Source organism: Danio aesculapii, chromosome 25 (assembly GCF_903798145.1).
Source record: "Danio aesculapii chromosome 25, fDanAes4.1, whole genome shotgun sequence".
Classification (NCBI taxonomy): Eukaryota; Metazoa; Chordata; class Actinopteri; order Cypriniformes; family Danionidae; genus Danio; species Danio aesculapii.
In genome coordinates this window covers 14,240,690-14,266,059 of record NC_079459.1, presented here as the reverse complement: position 1 = coordinate 14,266,059, position 25,370 = coordinate 14,240,690, and the positions used below count along the sequence as shown (strand labels likewise).

At 35.4% G+C, this 25,370-nt stretch overlaps 1 protein-coding gene across 1 annotated transcript in view; it reads left to right on the top strand.

The window, feature by feature from the left end:
• Positions 1-22,555, top strand: part of arid3b (AT rich interactive domain 3B (BRIGHT-like)) — a 72,773-nt gene extending 50,218 nt beyond the window's left edge. Inside the window, exons 5-9 of the mRNA XM_056452045.1 lie at positions 7,580-7,763; positions 10,834-11,084; positions 15,989-16,291; positions 16,378-16,467; positions 20,558-22,555. Of these exons, the coding sequence (XP_056308020.1) occupies positions 7,580-7,763; positions 10,834-11,084; positions 15,989-16,291; positions 16,378-16,467; positions 20,558-20,718 (989 nt within the window). The 3' untranslated portion in view covers positions 20,719-22,555. The remainder of the gene's footprint in view (positions 1-7,579; positions 7,764-10,833; positions 11,085-15,988; positions 16,292-16,377; positions 16,468-20,557) is intronic.
• The last annotated feature ends 2,815 nt before the right edge of the window (positions 22,556-25,370 follow it).

The following is a 25,370-nucleotide window of genomic DNA, read 5'->3' as shown; positions in this document are numbered from 1 at the left end:
CAAATTCATAAATGATATCACTGATTTGGTAGAAAAAAAAAGACAAAATGATGTATTTTCAATATAAAAGTAATTGTGGACTGGATTTTTTTAACCTTTTATCAAAGTCTTGGATATGTGAAACAACATTGCCTTTGATGCATTGTTTTTGATTATTGCTTTTTTCTCCCTAATTTTCTGTTGGTGGCTGTTTTGGCCCATTGACTTCATAACCATATTTTGTTTATTACAAAAGCATGACATCATATAACCATGCATTTTTGATTGTTGGTGGTTTCCCTGTTGGTAATTTTTACTGTTGATCATCAGTTGGCACCATTAGCCCTTTAAATAGGCCTGTGCAAAAAAGGCTCAGTTTCTGGATTTTATATGGAGTATAACAGCAAATTAAAGTGTATGCATGTCTGTAAGGGTGACCTTTGCTCACCTTCATTTGTCTGAGAAAATCAAAATATGCATCTCAGCTTTCAGAACTACATGGAGGAAACAAAAACAGAGACTGTGTATTTATCCACTATGAAATGTGGTTATAATGGAAGTCAATGGTGCAAAACAGCCACCAGCAGTAAATTAAGGAGAGAAAAAATCTAACTATGCATCAAAACCAACGTTGTTACTAATCGTTCACATGTCTAACTGTGATAAAAGGTTTTAAAAAATCCAATCGACAATTACTTTTCATATTGAAAATATGTAATTTTGTGTTTTTTTTCACCAAATCATTGACATCATTTGTGAACTTGGCAATTTAAGAGTTAAAATCCTGCATTTGTTTTTAATATTTAGTTTATTTATTATATTATATTATATTTAGTATATTTAACAGATTTATGCAAAAAAAAAAAGTGAAAAAAAATTATTTATCTGGCGCATTTGTACAGCCGTTTAATTCAGTGGATGTTTTCATCCTTAGCATAACAAACAGGGTAGTAAACTTGAACAGTGCACAAGGAATAAGGGGAAAATATCTAATTGTGATAATTTTATTATTATTATTATTTTTTTTTTTTTACAGATATTGCAAATTTGATTCTATTTGAAGCTTCAGCTCAATAATCTGTATCGTAGCTTATTACTGCTATACTGCATTGACTGTTAAAAAAGGAACTGAAAAGATATTAACTTAAACATTTATTTAAATTTGTTTTTAAATACTCAGAAATTAAACACAAATTTTTCTATAAAGCCAGAAATAAAATGACCTTACCTTTCTGTTTAACTCAAATGAGGGAAATAGTTTAAGTTATTATAAAAACAAGTAATAATAATTATAAAAATACAGAACACTAGCATGGCTGAAACAACTCTGAAATTGTACTTTGCTGTTGCTTTCTATTAGATTGAGTGCCAGTGGCAATACTTTGTTGACTTTTTAGCAAGACACTCCTCTTATAGCCGCCTGTGGTGCTTTTTTTAGGTGCTTGTTGTTGTATTTCCCTGTGCTGTTCTAGATTACCTGCTTTTGTTCTGTCTGTGACTTTGAAACCAAAATATTCCTATATTATAGATATCCTGTTTTTCTTTGAAATTAATTCGTCTATTAATGCTTCTAAAATGGCAGATGCCAAAATCCCACTTGGTCACGCTTTCCTGTTTGTTTGTTTGTTTGTTTGTTTTTAATGTGGGCAATCCTGCATAGTTCAGTTGTGCAGTTCTGATTGGGAAGAACAATAGTGTGCTTACTTAATTGGCTAGTAAGATTGTCACACACAGATGGCAAGCATGCATTTGCTCTGGGTGGGGGAAATGAAATAATACATATAAATTTCATATCGCAGTCTCTTGCGATTTAGCTAATCGCAACATTTCAAATTGCGATTCGATTTCAATTAATCGCACAGCCTTAGTTAAGTGACTAAAGCAGTAATGTTAGTCATTTTCTATCCTGCTTTTTGTCTCCGTATGTTGACATTTTAGTTGAATTTGCATCGCAATCCTGTCTTAAATAGATTTGTTCAGCATTTGCATACCCGGCAACATAATGCTTTTATTTCATTATCCCAGTCTGATGTGTCTCATTTCTTGAGACGTATTCGGAGAGACAACATGATATCAATTAGGAGTGCATTGCTTTAGCATTAAGCCGTAGCACTGCTTCCATCAATCAATAGCGAGCCTCTTTAGCAGGAAAAAGGCTTCCAATGACTTTTCCATTCTCCATGTTGAGCTAAATTGGTTTTGCAGTTATGAATTGTGTCACAAGGTCGCTCTCTTGACGCCGTTTATGCGGCGCGGTTTTCCTGCGCTGCTGTACCTGAATCTCCTGCTCGATGACCTAGCGCTAACCTTTTTGCTCGAATCTGAGCAGCGATTGTTTGATGAATGAGTAATGTCATTCCCAGCATTAAATAACTGCCTTTCAAAGGGAGGCCTTACTCCGGACTCTCCGGGGGGTGCTGGGCCTTGTCTTGGAGGCCTGGCCTTCTAAATTACACTGGCTAAATGAACGCTTTATGACTGCTTGCTGTGAGGAGGTTCAGAACAGAACATTCTGAGCCCAATAATTCCACCAACTCAAATGGAGGTATTACAGTTACAAGCGGTTGTTTGGAGATGCTATATAAAAGTTGTGTTTGTGTGAAGAATATTGCACAACAAAATGTTCAATTATAAATCTTTAGCTCTGGTATATCTGGTTATACACATATACATATGTATATATATTTATATTAGGGCTGCATAATATATCGTTTTAGCATTGTTATTGCAATGTGACCATTCACAATAGTCACATCATGAGTATACTCAATATTGAGTCTGGATTATAACATTTTGTAAATGTTTTTTGAGGCCTATGACTGTGCGAGATGGAAATAGTACATTTACAAAATACCTTTAATAGATCCAAAATAAAATTCACGTTCACAATCCAATTAGTAAATTCAAAACACGATTCGAAAATACACTAATGCAATACGTAAATTCAAAACACGATTCATGAACACACTAATCCAATTCGTGAATTCAAAACAAGATTTATAAACACACAAATAAAATTTGTAAATTCAAAACACGATTCATAAACACACATCCAATATGTAAATTCAAAACAGTATTTATAAACACAAATCCAATTCGTAAATTCAAAACATGATTCATAAGCACACAAATCTAATTCGTAAATTCAAAACATGATTCATAAGCACACAAATCCAATTCGTAAATTCAAAACACGATTCATAAACACACAAATGCAATTCTTGAATTCAAAACACGGTTCATAAACGGACACATACTATTTGTAAATTCAAAACACGATTCATAAACACACAGATCCAATTCGTAAATTGCAAACACGATTCATAAACACACAACTGCAATTCTTGAATTCAAAACACGATTCATAAACGTACAAATCCTATTTGTAAATTCAAAACACAATTCATAAACACATATTTTCAACTCGTAAATTCAAAACACGATTCAAAAATACACAAATCCAATTTGTAAATTCAAAACATGATTGATAAACACAAATGCAATTTGTAAATTTAAAACACAATTCATAGACCCATAAATCCAATTCGTAAATTCCAAACATGATTCAGAACGCACAAATCCAATTCATAAATTCAAAACACGATTCATGAGCACACAAATCCAATTCGTAAGTCAAAACACGATTCATAAATGCACAAATCCAATCGTAAATTAAAAACACGATTTAAAAATACCCCAATCCAATTCGTAAATTCAGAACACGATTCGAAAATACACATCCAATTCGTAAATTCAAAACACGATTCACAAATATACAAATCCAATTCTTAAATTCAAAACACAATTCATAAACACAAATCTAATTCGTAAATTCAAAACATGATTCATAAACGCACAAATCCAATTCATAAATTCCAAACATGATTCATAAACGCACAAATCCAATTCGTAAATTTCAAACATGATTCATAAACGCACAAATCCAATTCGTAAATTCCAAACACGATTCATGAGCACACAAATCCAATTCGTAAATCAAAACACGATTCATAAATGCACAAATCCAATCGTAAGTTCAAAACACAATTTAAAAATACACAAATCCAATTCGTAATTTCAGAACACGATTCGAAAATACACATCCAATTCGTAAATTCAAAACACGATTCACAAATATACAAATCCAATTCTTAAATTCAAAACACAATTTATAAACACAAATCTAATGTGTAAATTCAAAACAAGATTCATAAACGCACAAATTAAAAAAATTATTTTATTGAAATGTTTTAAAACTTTTTTTGATTTGTTAATTTGATTGTTTAATTACTCTATACCTGAAAACAGTTTGACTCTTCAGAAAACAATAAGATGGTGTTTATATAATTTGTATATTTTTCTTTATCGACGTTCTCGATGCTTTTAGATTGTTTATTATATTGTATGCACTCGCATACATATACATCTGTATATTTGTGTTATTTTATTTGCGCTACTGCAATAAGAATAGTATCTCCAACTAAATATTGAAATATATCATTTGCGTTATGTATTTATTCATAATATTTTTATTATTTTTGAAAATATAATACATGAATGTATCTTACCTGAAATATAAGCAAACAAATATAAAATTTATTCTGTTCAGCATTTCATATTATTAATATTATTATTTTTTTCTTTTTATAATTACTATTAAATGATGTATTGTCAAACGGGTTGTTAATCTTGTGTATGTTACAACTTGCATCTATATATCTGAAGACAGAATGTCACAACAACACATTCAACACATTTGTTACCAACATACATGCTTTTGATAATTGTTTTGTGCTCCAGTGTCCATCTTTGTGCATGTGAATCCATGTTAATGAGAATGGAGTGGCTAAATTAGGGCATAATCCTGACCTCAAGTCACAAAGACTATTTAAACCCCACTTCTCTCTCTCTCTCTCTCTCTCTCTCTCTCTCTCTCTCTCTCTCTCTCTCTCTCTCTCTCTTTCTCTCTCTCTCTCTCTCTCTCTCTCTCTCTTTCTCTCTCTCTCTCTCTCTCTCTCTCTCTCTCACACACACACACACAGACAGACTCACACACATTAATTGGTTTTATTCCAGAATAGGCCAGTGTGGTATGTGTGGGGGGAGGATTTGAGCATGGCATTATGGGGCTCAAAGCCCCTCCCCTCATGCCCTGTACAAACACTTGTAACTGCGCTAACAGAGCATGAGTGTGTGTGTAGTTTTTAGTTGTCGCAATCCCTCCAAATGAGCTTCATTGCACTGGCCTCCCCACACCGGCTCACTGCTCACAGATTAAAAACTCAATCACTTCAATCCCTGTTTTTCTGCCAGGGCTGGGCAGCACAGATACACTTGCACGTTTAATGCTACAAATTGGCAACCGCGTCCATTTCTATTTCAGGCCAATACTACCTGTAATCAGTCCATCCATTTACCATAGGCCACGTGTGCTCCTGTATTAGTTCATAGTGTCATGCACTGGTGATCTGAACTGATACCAAGTCCAGGTGTAAATGGGTCAAAAATGTATTAACAACCTTCAGAGGTAGTCAAAAACAGGTGATCAGATTGTTCTTATAATCTAAATAGGAATGTGCTGCATTTTTGTGTTTTTGGCCAGATCAGGTATCGAGCAGATGAGAACTATTCCATTGCAATAATGTTTGTGAACTATTCTTTGACATTAAGCCTAACAAAATCCATAAAGATGATATTAAGCACTATAAAGTTGTCCTCAAATGCCATTATGTAGTTTAATGTGAAGTACAGATTAAATTTGAGTGATATTTGTGGGGGGGTTTTTTTCGTTTTTTTTTTTTTTCCTGAGTATAGGTTTTTTTCTGTTTGGCCGATGTGTTCAAGGCAGGTCTTTTAACGACGCATCCTTTTGATCTTTTGTCAAACAAAACAAAACACTGGATTCTTGTCTCAATATTCGTTTAAATTTCACTTGTGATTTTTCTATAATGCGATCACGTGAATTAAAGCAAGGTGACTTTTAGTCCCGGTGGCGAAATTGATATAGGGTATAGCAATCATCAGGTGTTCAACATAATCATAAAACATCATAGTACAACACAAAAATAATAATATTTTTTTCATAATAATTAATAATATTAATATAAAATGTATAATAATTTTCTCACATATGGCATCATTTGTATTCAAATGTTATCAATACTAGATTTTTTAAAATAAATAAATAAACAATTTCAGAACTAATAACTTTACATTTTACCAACAAAGATGCTTTGCTTTTTTGAGAGAAATCAGCCTTTTTCAATTAGTCTTCTCTTCCTTAATATCTTTTGTAATTTTTTTTCACGATATTCCAGAGCAACTTATGGTCGTAAAAGCTCAAAGTCGATTTTATTTGATTTATTTATTTTTTATTTAAATTTTTATTATTTTAAGCAGGAACAAGGCATAGATCATATGCATGGCGGAGAAAGTGAAACTGAATTAGCATTAAATACATGTGGATATTGAACACACACACGTGCAACACATGCATGAATCGAATAGTTTCTATATAAATTCTGTTTCTAATAATGAATTTAAATTGATATCTTCTTTTAAAATTAAGGTTTGTAATGTATAATATCTTGATAATATGTGCAAAATGTTCATAATGTTATTTTTTATGTTTATTATTAATTTTTGCATATTACTGACGGTGGTATCTTTCCACAGTCTTAATGTCTTAAATCTCAAAATCAAACTTTTAGGGCTTCAAGTCTTAAATTTACTGAAATATTGTCTTGTAGTAGTAAATCTTTTTTTAAACAGGTCTTAATTTTCCATTGTTCATGTATAGCTACCCAATCTGGCCAACATCCATTTAATCACCAACAATCGATCTCAATAAAACTTTAAACCAAAGCATGTGTGGATGCTTGTTTTTACACAATATTTAAAACATTTTGCAAAGACATATCTAAAATATTAAGTTTTTTTTATTATTAAATTATTTTTGTATTATTAAATGTAATACATTATAATAAAAAATATATTGTTAGGGCAATAAATTCATAATGGTCCTAAAAATGTCTTATTAAATTTAACTTGGTGAAACCTGCAAAAACCCTGTTGCATATCTTTTCATGTTCACTAACACAACCCTAATTATCACTTAGAAAAATCTGTCTACATTTAAACAGTAATCAGATTTAACAGTTATAAATTGCTTACAGGTTACTGTTTTTAAATAAAGCCTTTCTTCATATAAAGATGTTTTCAATCCTCTATTTCCAGTGTCTCTGGTTTCAGTCGACAGCTCAGGTATTTAAGTGATATTTAAATCTGCTTTCTGATTCAGTGTGATTCCTATCATTCATATAGGGAATTGTTTCCCAAACTTAGTTTAATACCAGGTGAAAACGGGGCCATAGCCACAGTCTTTATTGGCTCATATTGTCTTCCCTTATCCCATCTAAACCAAAACTTTCAACCAGATTTAACCACTTAGTGGTCCAATGTTTAACCCATAGCACATCGAGTTATTAGCTACAGGAATCCAGGAATGCTAAAAGGTTAAAACTATTCTGTATAACCGATTATATCAAACTAGCTAAGAAAACAAACACTCAGTTGTGTCTGTTCATTGTGTCTCCTCCAGGTACACCTGTGAATCGAATCCCCATCATGGCCAAGCAGGTGTTGGATCTGTACATGCTGTATAAACTGGTGACTGAGAAGGGAGGCCTGGTGGAGGTGATCAACAAGAAGATCTGGAGGGAGATCACCAAAGGCCTGAATCTGCCCACCTCCATCACCAGCGCCGCCTTCACCCTCCGCACACAGTAAGATCACGTTCCATCTTTTTCTCTCTTTTTTTTTATATCATTTTGTACATAGTAAAAACATGCTCATACTGTGATTTTGACCATCTAATAAAAATATAAATCTGGTATATTTGATTGCTGCTGGTCTGGGATGTTCACAGGCAGCCGAGTAATGGCTGTTGTAATCAAATTTTTCCTCTAATTAAATTTTGCAGTGTCAGAAAATTTGAGACCCTTCCTTTCAGTGAGATCTCAACTGTGACAACCGTCAAACCAAGAACCAATAGGAGAGCTATATTTGATGATAGGTTTATCTAGGGCTGTACAATCTACATTGTTTTAGCATTGATATCACAGTGTTCACAATAGTCATATCGCAGGATGTGCAGTGTTGAGTCTTGGTTATAGTTGACCAAGAGCCACAATTCAGAACACATGAGATTTGTGGGGTTATTAAGTATGTTTTTATGGACATCTTAATCCTATCTTAATATGAGTAAGACACAATGCCACAGTGACGTATGTATAAATCAACATCTACATTATTAACATATACATTTCCATATCAAACAAATGGAGATATACACATTTGTTAACTGCCATGCTGCTTGGTCTCATAGCCAAATATACCATTAGAAGACCCATTTGAATGCAGCTACCATCGTAAACCGGATTAAGTTGAAATGGTCTTATTGGACCCACATCTTTTTCATGCCTTTCACCCAGCTGACCCGCACCATACAAATATTATTTTACCTCTTAAACCAATATTAGTAGATTACCTGCCAGAAAAATAGGAGGATGGAAGGGAAAACTCTGGAATTACATATATTAGAGACAGCTCTTAAATGGGGATTGATTTTTTTTATTTTTATTTATTTGTTTATTTATTTTTAAGATTTGTTTAAAATTTTAATGTTTAATCGTTTGTTTCTGCTAGTCATTAATTAATTGTCATAGTCTGACATTGACACCTAATATTTTACAGTGTAATATGGCAATCATTTTCATACAGTCTGACAAACTACAGTTGTAAAATGATTATTAATCTTGACACAATCACAACTGTGTGATCAGTCTTGGCTGGTCCCTGGAGTGTACAATCACACAAGTGTGATTTAAAGCGGTCATGTGTTCGGCTGCTAAATTGGCTGTGCCCATCAATTATCATAGCTAAAATTATGTGACCGTTAAGCTGTTTAAATGATGCTGTACATGCTACACATTTGAGCATTAGGGTATGAAGTATTTCACAATATATTTCAGATTCATGTTTGTGAACATTTGCAGAAAATGCTACGTTAATCTCTCCACTTCAGCACAAATGGCCAGTTTCCACTGAGTTCCACTGATACGGATCACCTTTATCATGCTTGTGTCTCCACTGCCTGGTGGGCGTGGTGTTCGACAAAGTTGCAGTCGACGATGTCATTCTCGCTTGAAGTTCATATAAGAGAAGCACTTCTTACTAAACAAATGCTTTATATACATAATTACTTATGTATAAATACATGTTTATCACTGACCTTTCTATGAACATGATTTGATTATAGCTGCAGACCAATGATAATGCGAAAGCCTATGGTAACTCTTCTGAGTTAAAATAAAAAATAAAACATTTATGAACACATACAGAGACTTAAAGTCTCTAAAATGTTACCTTATAAAAATAAAAAAATACCCAAAACTTACATTTAGGCCTTATTTGGTAAACTTAATGAAACATATTCAGTCAGTACAAACCTCTCATCCTTATTCTTCACCAGCACATGTAACGTTAACATCTTGTTAAAAAGTTATTCCGTCATTCCGAGTTCATAATAGCCTAAAAGGTGATTATAATAATTAAACATGGAAGTTTGAACACTCCCACTATACCCTTATGCAGTTATCATGTTTTAGGTTGCTATAAGAATTGTTTTCTCATTTGCTTTTTCCGGCTTTTCCTTTGTTTTTCACACTTCACTCTCACGGTGGTCCATTTTTGAAAGGATCAGATGTCAGAAGCACATCAACAATCACAGGCACATTACTATCATAAGTTCAAGACGTTTGTTATTTCAAATATAGATGCGTGGAGAAAGTGAAACCGCTCGTGCTTTAAACGGCCTCGTAAACAACAAGACAACAGGTTTATTTTTTTGGCTTTGTGGCTGTTCATCAAGACGATGACAAGGTTTGTTTGAGCTCCGGTCGACCATGGCTCGCTATTATGTGTATATATTATTACGATGTAATGTCTCAGCTGTGCTTTTAAAAATGGCACTTCCTTTGTTTTCATTCTCCTGGCTTGTACACACGCTAGTGACATTTGTCTTAGGGGTGCACCTATCTCAATACTTGGATTGGATATAGATTCGATACCACACATATTGAGTTTATCACCAGAACTAAAGAAACTGTACTATGTTAATAAGTTATAATTCCCCTATAATCTCTCGGATGTGTATTTCAAACATGGCGGGTTTTTTGTTTTCATTTTGGCTTGTTGCGTAAGCAAATGATGCCTCTCTGTAAACCAATAGCGTTCAGCTGCGTGTGTGGCTCCGCCTTTTGGTACCCTTTCTCGTGTTTGGTACCCTTTCGAAAGGGTGCCGAAAAAGTGGTACGGTTCGGTTCGGTACGCTTTTTGACAGTGGAAACGACCATAAAAGCGTACCAAACCTAACCGTACCATACCACACCACTCAGTGGAAACGGACCATTTGACATTGGAAATGGGCATAGAAGCGCACCGTACTTTACCTCTCAGTGGAAACGGGCCATAACATGGTGACATCCATCATAAATAAAATAATATGATTGTAAGCTGTTTAAATGACACAATGCATGTTCTTACGCATATTTGAGAATCGTAATATCAGATATTTCAGAATATAATTAGGATGTTTGTCGGTATTTGCAGGAAATGGGGAAAAAGACAAAAGAAGTGATCGTTTTGGCAGTGTCGCATTATAGACTTAATGTATGGAAACTTTAAAGTGATGCATTCTAAATAATGGTCACATTAAAAAACATTTGTGTTAAAAGTAAAAATTGCACCGTGTAAATCTGCGTTAGGCTGACAGGTTTTGATCTTCTCTCACAGGTATATGAAGTACCTGTACCCATACGAGTGTGAGAAGAAGGGTCTGAGTTCCCCTGGAGAGCTGCAGGCGGCCATTGATAGTAACCGAAGAGAGGGCCGCCGTCCCGGATACAGCAACAGCCTGTACCGCTTCTCCCCTTCACCCAGCGGAGCAGCCCCTCATCTCCTCTCTCCTCCAAAAATGCACCTTCCCGCCACAGGACACAGCGAGCTGCAAGCCACCCCCAGCCCTGCCCTGAAGAAAGCCACAGGTGCGCAGACTCTTAATGCCATTATCTCTTCTGCTTGAAAGGAAATGAGGACAGTGAAAACAAAATGTAAATTCTTTAATTTCCCTCAGGATTTGTTTAGTCAAAAGCAAGGCATGAAGAAAGATTTGGTTTCATTTGCTCCTACTAGTGGTGAGGTGGAGATTCACATACGTTGTCATTAGCTACCTTTACATGGACACAATTAATCCATTTACAGTTGGATTGATGGTTTAGTCTGACAGGAAAGCCTTCATGTAAACACCTTAATCGTGCTGATGGTGATTGATCCAAATGAAATGCAAGATTGGCAATGTAAAACTAAAATAATCAGATCATTTGAGAAACTTTGAGGGGTTTACATATGTTCTATCCACTTGTTAAGTGTGATGTCTCGTGAAGCGGCTTCCGGGTCCAAGTGCTCTATCAAACTGTGCAGTGAGACTCAACAAATGGTAATAATAAACGTTTACAAAGAGATGTAATACTTTAGAAAATCACAATCGAAATGCATATATCCATGCCTAATATCCGATGGCCAGAAAGTGATTCATTTTTTATAAGTTGTTAAAATTAGTGTTGTCTTTAATGCAGCAAGTCCAGAGACTGGAGTGTACACCATGATTTTATATGAAATTTGCTTTAATGTGTGATAGGACTAAAAGTGGTCATAAATGAATATTTTCTATATTCAAATGAGTAGCGGCTTGGACCCGGAAAAAGTATTTCATATGTCACCACTTAACAAGCAGATATCTTAAGTGCATCCGCAACTGAATATACTGAAGAAAAACAAAAGCTTTTCTGACTGATCGAATCAAAAACACAGATTGTGATTTTTACAAATTGAGCACAGCAAGACGCTTGTCATATCCAAAAATGGAGAAAGTAGCTTCGGCTACACTGTTCTTCCACAAAAAGTCTTTTTGTTTAATAATTACTGGACCACTAAAAACTAGTAATGCTGCTGAAGAGTTTCTTATAAACTTTCTAAGGTAGATTCTGACCAGCATAATGTATCTCCAAATATTTCTTTCCTTCTTTTGTTAATAAATACGCTAACAAGGATTTATACTTTTGATATTGATACCAATTGTAATTAATTTATCTAATCAGTACTTTAGGCATCATTTACCCGATCATGATGAATTTGTGAGCTGAGCGATTTGGCCTAAAATCGAAATCCTGATTAACTGAAAATTTTAACTCGATTGCGATTAATCGACGATTATTTTATTTAATTTTTTTGCCCTCATAGTTCACTGACAGGTTTTGTTCAGTAAATATACTTACATATTACAAGTGAGAGATTTGTGAACGAAGAGAGCATTATATATTTTAAATTAATTGAAGGAAACACACTATCTACTATCTACACTGTCAAAGGCTATTTTTTTGTAAATAAAATAACTCTTGCATATCCTGTAAATAATATTTTAAACAGTGCATTTCTTGCATCTTCAGTAAACAAATGTTTTAATTTAAATAATAATTTTTATGTAATGGAAAATATGCCGTCTCAAGGCATCTCTGGCGCAGCTTCGTCAGTCGTCAATGTACTGCAAAGTAAACAAAAGTAACAAACAGAGTCATGTGACACATAGTAGGGAACGTGATTGAAAAAATCGACCTGGAAAAATTAGATTGATTATTGGTTCTGATTGCCGATTTCCATTACTTTTCGATTAATCGCCCAGCAAGGTCATCATGTTAGCTTTCTTTGAATTAAAACTGCAAGTGGTCATAGCATATGTGCTGACCTTTTGTGTGGAATACATGTAACGTACATAGAAACAAATATGTGAACATTTAGTTAGGTTTATCAAATCAGAATGTTTTTTTTTTTACCTGAAATTAGATTTATTAAAGTTTACAAAAATAGTGCACTTTACAGTGATTAATTACTAGCTGTGTGGTTGTGGTTTAGCTGTTCACATAAATGTATTTCATTAAATAGAACATCTACAACTTCACAATGGCACCTTGATGTGGAATAAAACCAAAACTAGACAGGAAGTGTGTGGAGGAAATGAAGTTTCCTGGCCTGATTGGGGAACCTCACAGTGTGAAAGCCATTAAGGGGCTGTGTTTTCCTGTGAGGGTCCACTGACAGTGACAAACCACAGGGGCCAAAGTAAATGAATCACTTGTGTTGATGTATAAAGCAGGGAACCATGTTCATGTCAAAATATTTTGCTTCATAACTTCCACTTGGGTGATGAAAAGAACACAGAAACTACTCCTCTCCCTGCTCTTGTCACAACACCTTTTCGATATTTAAGCTAATCCTAAAATACCCATTCTGGCAAATACCAATAGCAATTAGCATTTTAGCAAGATAGCATTAAGGTCTAGCTCGATTCTGGCATGGAAATGCTAGAGTTGCATTGACAAGACCAAGGATTTTCATTTTGATTAACTAGTATTGATTCTAAATTTCTGGAATCTGTCTTTTAATTCTCAAATCAAACTTTGCTGAATCCTTTTTTTTTATTGTGTGAGCTACAGTCTCAGCTTTAAAATGTACATACAATTTTCTATTACTAGTTATGCCAAAACATTAAACTTAAATGCTCACAAAATGGGTGTTGACAGATACAGAACAACTTACTGTAGTCACATGTAACTGCTAAATTAGTCTTTCAACAGGTGCCATTAAAAAATCACTCACTACATTTACCTCAGAAAAGACTTGGTAGTTGATGGTTACCTGTAAAAATAATTTTTTCTCGTGTTTTTGGTTAAATGTGTCATGAAAACAAGCCACAATTTGGTTATACACATTTCAATAGACATTTCAGTAGAAACATTATATCCAAGTATAGTTATAAACATTTTTAAGCAACTGTTTTTCATTTAGTGTTGATTTATTAGATTTAACAATAAATAGTGATTAAATGGGCATTCTGCTGTTAATTTTAATCCTTAATATTATATTAATGAACCAACTGTTTATTTAATTAGGGTTATGCAATATTGACGACAAAATAATGTGGGGGATGGGCTTAATCAGTGATTTTATTTATTAATTCAAAAGATTTTTTTAAATATGCTGATTCATTTAGAAATGAAGCAAGTGACTGTTTTTATGAATGATCATTGAAGTATTAGCTCACTCAAGTCATTTAAAAGCATTAATTTAGAAACCATTGTATCCCTTTGGCACAATTGTCATTGATGAAACAAGAAAAAGCACTCTGTATTCAGCTTTTTTTTTTACACCACTCTTGCTTGATGTAACTAAATCATGTCTTATCTACCTATTTTCACACATGACTACTGTTTCAAATTTATGGTCTGTATTTTCATTTTGGGGAGCTTCTGTTCAAAACAACGGAAACAACTGGGGTATAAGCAGAGCTAGTGTTTTTCAGCCAATTATAAACTTTCGGTGAAAGTTTAATGTGACTATTTTCAATTTTATAAGGTTCATTTTACAGCATCTATGTTGTAAGATAATTACAATATATTCAGTTAAATAGACTTAAGCATTTATTTAGTTGTTCAAGAGTAAAACAAGATGAAAGACAGTGTAATGCTAGTCCCATTAAGATCAGCAGGCTAGCACAGAAAATACTGGGGTAAAATAAATGTCATATTTTAAATGACATGGCAGGGGAAAATGGATTTTAATACAGTGCTTCTTGTCCAGTCTGAGACCCACTTTATATCATATATCTATCAGGCAGTGAAGAACACTGATTTTTAAGGAAATCAGACCTTAATCAAATTTATAATGGAAAGACAGTTCACCAAAAGCGATGAGGCTGGCTGGCTGAAATTAAACGTCTGTGTGCATATACCCCATTGATTCAAATAATAATATTGTGCTACAAATAATCCATATTCATAGCAAAGAGCTTAGAATGACCAAGAGGCGACACTCAATAGAACATTCCATTGCAACAGCAGTGCCCAGCAACAGCCATTTTGGAGTGAAAGCGATCGACTCTCCATTGGACCTCATTGCTGTTGAGATGGCAAGCAGCTACTTTGTTTTTTATTTATTTATTTTAAAAACGCATTAAAGCTGAGATACAACCTGAAAGACGACAGAACAACACTTACTATCACAATCATCAGCACTTTTAATAGTTTATTTTACAGACTTATAATATGCTGTTGTTCTATTGGAATTTTCATTCCAAAATGGCCGCCGCGCCATCTAGTGGCTGTTTCCCAAATCGCACTAGAGTGTCGCCTCTTGGTGATTCTATGCTTTGTTCATAGTGAAAACTGAGTGACGCCCTTGGTAAATAAATGTGACCTTGGAGTTTTGACCACAAATATCCTTGTGATACTAAAGTTCACTCTGACTTGTTTTTTCTTTGTTTGCCCACAGCACAGTTATATTCAATATATGTCCATAATAGTGCAGCAGAAAGTCATCAAAGAGTAAATCCTTTCATCAAAGTTGTCCTAAATCTATTGTTAAACACACATTTTTGTCTTAAGATGATTTAAAAATAATGTTTGATCTACTTCAAATGTTGACTACAATATTTTAATTCTAATAAGTTGACTTTTTAATATTCAACAATGTTTTGTTTTACACTTAACTAATTGTTTACAGTTTTAATACAATTTTCACACAGCATTATGGGCTGTAGAGGAACAAAGTGGATAAAACAAACAATGCATTTGCTTTAATTTGTTGAAATGATTGGACTGCATTTTAATCGTTTTTATAGAACTATTTAATGGTTTTGAACATTCAGTACAAAACCAGTAGTGCAGTAACAGTAAATAAACAGTAAAACAGTCAAATTTTTGAACTTTAATACATGTTTTGTAAAGTGTTTAACATTAGCTCATACATTAAAACAACAAATACAGAATTCCCTTGACAGTAAATATCACAGTTTATGCAAGCTGAGATTTGAGCAGTTTCTGTTCTCTCTCCTCAGTCCCAGAGGACAGTCCAGCCTCCATGCTGCCAGCTCGCCTCCCCTTAGCCCTGGCTCTAGGGCATCAGCAGCAGCTGGCACGTGCCGCCACCCTGGAGCAGCTGAGGGAGAGGCTGGAGACTGGCATGGGTGCAGGTGCTGTGAACGCGGGGCCTGCTGCGGTTGAAGGGCCAGAGAGGAAGATGGCGCGTCTGGCAGAGGAGCAGCAGAGGCTACTGCAGCAGGCCTTCCAACAAAACCTGCTGGCCATGGCATCACAGGTGAACCCCGCCAACCTGAGGATGAACAACATCAACACCCGCGGTGAGTGTGAGGAGGGATTATGAACGTACAGGGAGTTGGAAAGTAAAGTGAGATGTGTGTCATTGACGATTGGATTGTGTTTTCAGAGGAGAAGCAGGACTTGTCTCTCAGCATTTCTTCTAATGGCTCCGCCAGCATTACTGTGTCTGTGGAGGTCAACGGGATTATTTACTCAGGTGTGTGTTATTATATTTACCCATATGTGGGATTGGCCAGTGTTGTTTAAGGTACTTAACATCAAGTTTTTCCAAAGACCCCCTTGTGAAAGATTTTAAACTGTTATAATTTTATACTTGTGTATAATTTACAGTAAACTGAACCCATTGTTAATATAAAATACATTGAATATTAGCGATAAATTTTGTTGACTGAAATATATTGACAAATATATCGATATATCGCAAATTCAAGCATAGCTACTTTCCCAAAAGAACGCACCGAGCTTCCAATATTACGTTTTCCTTAAGCGTTACCATGCGCACAAGTGACGTGAGGTGAGGGTCTCATTTGACATCTTTCCAAAATGCTGAATGAGACAACAAACAGCACAGAGGAAAAAAAGCAGGCGAGGAGATGATGAATTAGTCTTCAAACGAAACACATACACTGTAATTTGTGGTCACAAAACACTCTTAAAACACACTCATCTTTATATGCTCACAATACATTTGGTCCTTGTTTGCGTCGCTGTTCGTGGTGGTTTTATAATTAATAAATGGGAAATAATTGCACCCAAAGGTGAGCCACATATCTTGTCTGTTAATTTTTCTGTCACACACAAGCTTTCGTTTCATAAGTGTGTATCCCCGACCCCGTTCTGATAGACAATATAGGCCTATATATTTTTAATAACAAATGCAGACCGTACTAAACCGCTCAGTAGAAAACAATCAATTAAGGTTGACAATGCACTTTCTGTACTTGTTTTGCACTATTTTAGTTACAAAAAGAAAGTTTATTTGATTAAAAGCAGTGAGTGAACACATGGTCTTGTTTTGTTTTTCAACTGCTTAAATTTGTACTAAACATTTTGTTTGTGTATACTGCAACAGTAGCTAGAATGCAAACATATTGAGATATATATCGAATATTGGAGAAATTTTGACAATATCGATTTTTTTTTTTCATACATATCGCCGAGCCCTAATGTAAAATAATAAAATCAGTGGGTGCACATCTAAGAAAATCTTTAAAGCAGGACCTCGAACAAAAATAAAAATATTAAGATTTAAGCAAACAATAAGCACACTGCCATTTTACAATTTAATTAGACAATTCAATTCTAATCGAATTGTTGTTTGAGAGAGAAAGTGGCAATGCAAAGTTCTTTGTGATCGGGAATATTTGATTCTGCTACTAATTTCTGTTTAACTTATTGTTTCACTTTATCAACTGCTAACATAGTTGACTTTTCCAGCATACTGTGCTTTACCTCATGATTCTAACCTCAATCCAGACACCACATGGCATGTCTAAAACAGCATTTTCAGCATATTATTGTTTTTAAAAATTGAATAAGTTCACTGAAACATCACAGTAACCAAGTTTGACAAATAATGAATCTACTATTGCTAACATTTTGTACAAAATTAATGTGTTTAGAATAAATTACATGTATTAATGCCCTAAATGTAATGTAATTACATGTATTAAGGCAAGTCACATGTTTTTTCTATAAGTGGTTTAAAGATTATGCCTTTTTTATTAACCATGAAGAATTGACCATGTAGGGACGGAATTTAAAAAAAATTTTATAACAAAGATTACAAATAAGACAAAACAGATGTTTAGTGCAAATGTTTATTCCACTTAATATTGTAAACATAAAATAGATGAAAATAAACTTGATTATTCTGTTCATTAAACCTAAATGTATGATTCAGATGGCAGAAATGGTAAAAAAGGGGTGTAGTAGGAGTCTTCAAGTCAATTTTTTTCTAAACCAACTATCCCTAAAGTTCCTTAAAACATTGTTTAGAGATGACTTGATATATTTGTTTCATTCAAATCCATTTCATTTAAAGTTTTATTTTTAAATAATAGGTTTTAGAAGGAATGTCCACAGCAAACTGTCAAATGTTCAACTTGGATTAACTAATAGAACTGTGGATAGAGACTAATTAGTTTGAGTGAAAATAAATTCAAACCCTGACATTAGAAGCAGTACAATAAAATAATTTAACCTCTTACCTTTTGTAATATATTGTTTTCTTAAAATATTTTGTCTCAAATATTTTTTTCTCCTGCATAAAATAAATCTGATAAATGATTTATTTTGAGGATTATTTGGTTAAGCTTTACAGGGTTCATATGGTTCTGGAAAACCTGGAAAATTCATGGAAATTTTGACAAGGTTTTTCCAGGCCTGGAAAAGTTTTGGAACAACAAATAAACCTTAAATGTTTTGGAAAAATTATGGAAATTTAACAAATATCTGTGTGCTTGAATTTATTTTAGATGATGTAATTGTGTAAATTAAATACAATAGTGCAGTTCGTCTCTTCAAATGACGCTTGCTGTGTTGGGTAAGAAGCAACTCGCAGTTTCAGCTTTGACTCTCCTTCAATCGCATTCTTTGTAGTTCAAGCCACATTTTGAGTGTGGTGTCCTGAAACATCTTTAACTACAGAGGTAAGATTCTATTAGTGCTAAAGGCTAATTTGTACTATTTTTATGAGAGTTTTTATAAAAGGAGACTTTCCAAAAAAATATTTTACAGATATAACAAAAAAACATAAACTACATAGATAGTCACATATTTTTGATATGCTGTAAAAAAAAAATTATTTATACATATAATTTTTCAATATTCATTTTTTATAATTATTTACCACATGTATGTAGACATTGAAAGAAACATTAGGTCATGAATATATATATATAAAACTTTTTTTTAAAAGTCAAGGTAAAATCCTGGAATTTTAGTAGTAAAAATGTGTATGAACCCTGCTTTAGTTGAAGAAGAAAAAACAGTTATATTCAAAAATTAAAATGACTAATTTCCTTGTTAATATATTTTGAAATAAAAAAAATTTTCTTCTAGTCTTCAGTGCCACACATGATCCATCAGAATTGATTCTACTATGCTGCTTCTGTCATTAAAAAAAAGAATAAATATCTCCTAGATTTTCTGCTGCATTAAAAGTTAAGTAAAAAAAAAATGCTTGTCAGTTTCGAACAATTTAATACATTAAAAATATTAAAGGGATAAAAATGGAAATGACCTCATTATTGAATCTAGGCATGGGACGATAACCGGTTTCAAGGTTTAACGCGGTTTGGAAAAGTCAAGGTATTAAAACCGCAAAAATGTTTTGTTATACCGCTTCTAAGCTATATGTAAAGGTTTTTTATGTGTTGCAAGGATATCTGTTTTTGAGGCTAATAAAGATAGTAGAAGTACTTTTCGGCTTAGTCCCTTTATTTATCAGGGGTCGCAACAGCGGAAATGAACCGGCATCTTATCCAGCATATATTTTTTACGCAGCGGATGCCCTTACAGCTGCAACCCATCACTGGGAAACCCCCACACACTCTCACATTCACTCACATACACTACGGCCAATTTAGCTTATCCAATTCACCTGAACAACATGTCTTTGGACTGTGGGGCAAACCAGAGCACCCGGAGGAAACCCACGCGAACACAGGGAGAACTTGCAAACTCCACAAAGAAATGTCAACTGACCCAGCCAGGGCTTGAACCAGCAACCCTTTTGCTGTGAGGCGATCCTGCTACCCACTGCACCACCGTGATGCCTTTATAAATGTTTCCTAAAATGTAATATATTGTGTTAATTGGGAAAAAAATTTATTTATTAACTGTCATTTAAAAAGAAATGATTTTACAGCAGTAAACATAATACCGTGAAACCGTGATATTTTTATCTAAGCTTATTATACAATCAGAAATTTATACCGGGCCATGCCTAATTGAATCTTCCTCATGAGGTTTTAAACCTTTGTGTTTCTTCTACTGAACACAAAAAAATAAGGTATTTTGAAGAATACTAGTAACTAGAACCCACTGATTTCCATAATATGAAAAATAATTACTAAGGAACACAATGGGTTGCAGCAACCAGCATTCTTCAGAATAGAAACTCACGTAGGTTTTAAACTAATAAAAGGTGTGTAATTTGATATTAATGGGTGAACTATCCCTTCATTAAACTCATTTTACTGACCACAAACCTTTAAACAACAGTGTATAATATGATATATGTGTATGAAATAAATGAATGTATTCTTTCATATTGTACACAGGCTCCTTGTATGCTCAGAAGTCTGGATCCGTTCCCACCGCAGTCACCGCCATGTTCCCAGGCCACGCTTCCACCCTCAGTCCTGGCATGGCCTCTTCATCCTCCTCCTCCTCCTCAAAGGGTCCTGACTCTGTGGATCCAGCCACAGGCGGGTCACCCTAACCAGCACCAACACCTCCCAAAACCTGTTACCAAAAACAACCCTGCCAGTCCTGCCCAAAACTACAGTCATTTCCAGTGGAGCGCCTGAGCCGTTCTGCCCTCTAGAGGTGGTTTGACGAATCACAATCTGCCTCCAGCACAAGCTCACAGCTGTGTTTTCCTTCCAGCCAATGGAGGGACCACACACAAACACATTTACAAACTCCTCAGCTGTTCAAGCTCGTCACGGACCCCACCGGCTCTTTTCTACATGATGTTTTTTCTCAGGTTTTTAGAGATGTTCGATTCAACAAAATACCTCAGCTGTCTTAATCTCAGTGCTGTCGTGAGTGTGGGTTTAATCATGCCTTTAATCACGCACCCATAGTCATTCACTCGCTAAAGGTCTGCGAAGCTAACCGTGGCATGATCAAATCTACTTCTGCCAAAGTCACATTTTTGTGAGGAGGTTGTGGTTGACAGTCTTTCTTTCTCTTTTCTCTCTCTCTCTCTTTCTCTCTCTCTCTCTCTCTCTCTCTCTCTCTCGCTTTTGCTGTCTATTAATTCTCTTATTTAAAGTTTGCTGAATTTACCTCATCTGCAGTGAATTTAAAAGACTCAGGATCAATTATGATACTGCTGTGTTATTGTTTTGTTTTGTTTTTGGTTTAAAAAAAACTTCAGGCTTCAATCCCCGTCAAGTGTTGGAAAGTTGGTTTGGTTAGAAAAGGGGTCAGATTATAATTTTTTTTTATTGTATTTACTTGATTTTATTGTTTTCTATTTTCCATTTGTTTTTTAGCTACTAGATACATAAATATTAATAAGATTTGAAAAGTTTTTGAGTTTGAAATTGCATTTTACACAGCTGAGAGTTTCTTTTTGTTTGTTTATTATTATTATTTAGACATATTTACAGGCAACAGTTTGGTTGAAAGATTTTTCTCTACCTCAGACACAAGACAATGTATGGTTGAAAGGAAATTATTGTGGACGCGAAGGGTTCGTGTCACACGTCAATCATTTTTGTGCGTCGGACGATCATGTACAGGCTCGTAATTAAATGAGAGCCGTAGTAATGTACCATTCTTTAAAACAAACCAGGTCACAGAAAAGCAGGATAACATTCGAATCAAAGGAAGATTGGATGGCGTTTTTTTTTTATTTTGTATTTTTAGTTGTTGAACTTCAGACCTCACATATCTTTCCATATTGGAAAGCGAGTTTCTCAGGAATTTTTTTCTTCAGAACTTTTAATCTTCAGAACCTAGATGCAGTCTCGCTCCTGAAACGAATTACACTAGACATAACTCGGTCGCCGTGGGACTGAAATAGCTACCTCACTTAGGATTTACCTCGGATGTAGTTCAACTACTTGCAGTACAACACAGAATTACCTCAGAAGTGTACTGCTGGCTGTCTTTTCAAGCGAAAGAAATCTCTCAGGTAAAGAATTAGCAAGATACCTCAGAAAAAGGCAGATTAGCGTTAATACAGCCGTGCGAGATGAGATTGTCGTTTGAAGAGTTAGATCTCATATCCATGAAGTATTGATTAGTGCAGAAACTGTCTTCCAGTAGCAATCGAGGCTCGTTGGCTTGGTTATGTTGGTGTAGTCATGCCAACGTAGCCTCATCAACTGTACATTTTTAGCCGTTTATAATCCTGCGTTTTGCTTGACCCTGGGACCTGCTGGGATTCAGACATTTATTAGTTTCTTCGGTTTTAAGTTCTATATTCTTCAGATTACTGCATAGCTAAGAACCAAAGACCATGTGTTTGTTATCCTCTTTGATGACCTTACTGTATAGACACATGCAACTTTACACAATGAAATTAAAGTCTGATCTGATGCAAAGTTCTTTTTAGTGCTTTATTTCTTGCTCTGTGTGTACGTTGGGGATCATTAACCAGCAGTGTCCTATATTTTGAAGTCACTGCTTAGTCATGTGTGAAGTTGTCCTGTTCTATGCAGGAGTGCAAGAGCCGTTCTTTTAAAGTCGGCACCAAATCAAAATGTACACTTCCAGGTCCTGGAGGGCCGGTGTCCTGCAGAGTTTAGCTCCAACTTGCTTCAACACGCCTGCCAGGAAGTTTCTAGTACAGGGGTGCCCAAACTCGGTCCTGGAGGACCGGTGTCCTGCATGTTTTAGGTCCAACCCCAATGAAACACACCTGTACCAGCTAATCAAACTCTTTCTAGGTATACTAAAACTTCCAGGCAAGTGTGTTGAAGGAAGTTGGAGCTAAACTATGCAGGACACCGGCCCTCCAGGACTGAGTTTGGACACCCCTGTTCTGGTATATCTAGTAAGAGCTTGATTAGCTGCTTTAGGTGTGTTTGATTAGGGTTGGAGCTAAACCCTCCAGTACACCGGCACCCCTGTTATAAACAATGTATCTGCACTTTATCATTTTGTAAATGCCCTCATAATCTGTAATCATTCATGAAATTTCCTTCAGCTTAGTCCCTTTATACATCAGGGGTCGCCACAGTTTATCCAGCATATGTTTTAAACAGCGGATGCCCTTCCAGCCACAGGGAGAACATGCAAACTCCACACAGAAATGCCAACTGACCCAGCTGGGACTTGAACCAGTTACCTTCTTGCTGTGAGGTGACAGTGTCACCCCTAACCTCGATTCAAAATACCATAATCTTTCCTCCTCCCTCGAAATGAATTTTTAGAGGATCACACACTTATGATTTGACCACAGCTGGCCTTGCAACACATGGCTAACCAACCAGATGAATCCTAATGCACATAAATAGTCCCCTTTTCTTACCATGATCATCTTCGTTTTTGAAGAACCCCACACCAACTCCTTCCACTCTTTTTTGCCTTAATAACGGGAGTTCTCAAGACTTACCTGAACTAAGGCTCTCTTCTCCCGACTAAACAGGTGTGAGCCCCAGGCTTGTGGATTCTCTGAGATCATGGATCTCTCCCGGGCCAGCATTCACATATACTTTATCAAGCATCAGCTAAGTGTGAACCCTTAGTACATGACTTCCTCAGAACAGATCTGTAAAATTTAGCTCCTCATTTTTGTCATCATCATCAGGCATCTGAAAATATTCAATGGTGATTCTGGTGAATAGTAATTCTCCACAACTGAGTGACAACTGGCATTCAAATCTCTATTTTGTTAGCTGTGCTTTTGTTCCAGCAATCCAATCATCCGCTTCATGTGGCCTTCAGATTAGCTCAAGAACAATGCATAGAAAGCTTAATGTAATTGTTTTAAATGAGCGAGCAGCTACATCCATGTTTTACTTCATTGTAATGCAAAGTTTCATGTGCAGTGGTGTCAAGCAAGCCAACACTGGACTCTAGAGCAGGGCTGCTCAACCTTGTCCCTGGTGATCTACCTTCCTGCAGTTCAGCTCCAAACCTGATCAAACACACCTGAACCAATTAAATAGGACCCGAACAGCACTTGATAATTACATGCAGGTGTGTTTGATAGTGAGTTGCAACTGAAATCTGTGAGAGGGTAGATCGGTACGGTACTACTACATCAGAACGGTACTTGCCTGACTGCAATGTGCCAAATGTAACGTTTGATGGATTATGGTGTGAGGTTGTTGTTGGACTTGAGCTTGGCTCCTTAGTAACCCAACTTCAACATATCAAGATAGTTTGGACCAGGGGTGTCCAAACTTGGTCCTTGAGGGCCGGAGTCCAGCAGATTTAAGCTCCAACTTGCCTCAACACACCAGCAAGGATGTTTTTAGAAAGCCTAGTAAAGCTGCGGTCACACTGGACTTTTCTCCCCATAGACTTCCATTCATACGCACACAAATGCGTCAGACTGAAAACGCAAGTACTTGCATCAAGTTTCGCAGTTCAAATTTAGTGAACTCTGACCTGTGAAATCACATCACTTGACTGCATGAGACCAATCAAGGATCAAAACATGCCCTTTCTGGACAGAAATTTAAAACATGGACCAATCGCTCACTTTTTTAAATGTCTAATCTTGTTTAATCCCGCTCCTTTTCGCAGCAGTGTGTTAAGGATTGATGTGACTTTTTTAGTGTGAAATGTTTTTGGAAGTCAGTAACTGAATGAATTCATCCCACCTAAGTCTATTACAATTCGCAGTGTGGACACCCCTGGTTTGGACAATTTCATGCTCCTGAATTTGTGGGAATTTACTGGTGGCCCCTTCCTGTTACGATATGAATGCAACAATGCAAGGTGATAAAGACAAGTTGCAGGTTGAATTGAAAACCTTTAAGATGAAAATAAGTGGAGACTTGAGAGCTGGGTCTTCACAACCAACATGAGTACCCAACCTCACAAATGCAATTTTAGAAGATTGGTCAAAAATTCCCTAAACCTTGGGGGAAGCATTCCCAAAAGAGTTGATGTTATAGCTGCAAAGGGTTATATTAAACCACAGGGATCAAGATTGGGAATTAAATGGTTAATTCAACCAAAAATGAACATTCCATCATTAATTACTAATCATTATAATGTTCCAAACCCTTCATGCCTATATTCATCTTCAGAACAAAGGTTGAAAGGTTTTTGGATGAAATCTCAGAGCTCTCTGAGCCTCCATATAGGACAAGAGGAGCAAGACTTCAGAAAGTTACCAAAAACACCCTCAAAACAGTCTGTATTCAGTGGTTCAATTATAAAATGTAAGCAACAACATACTTT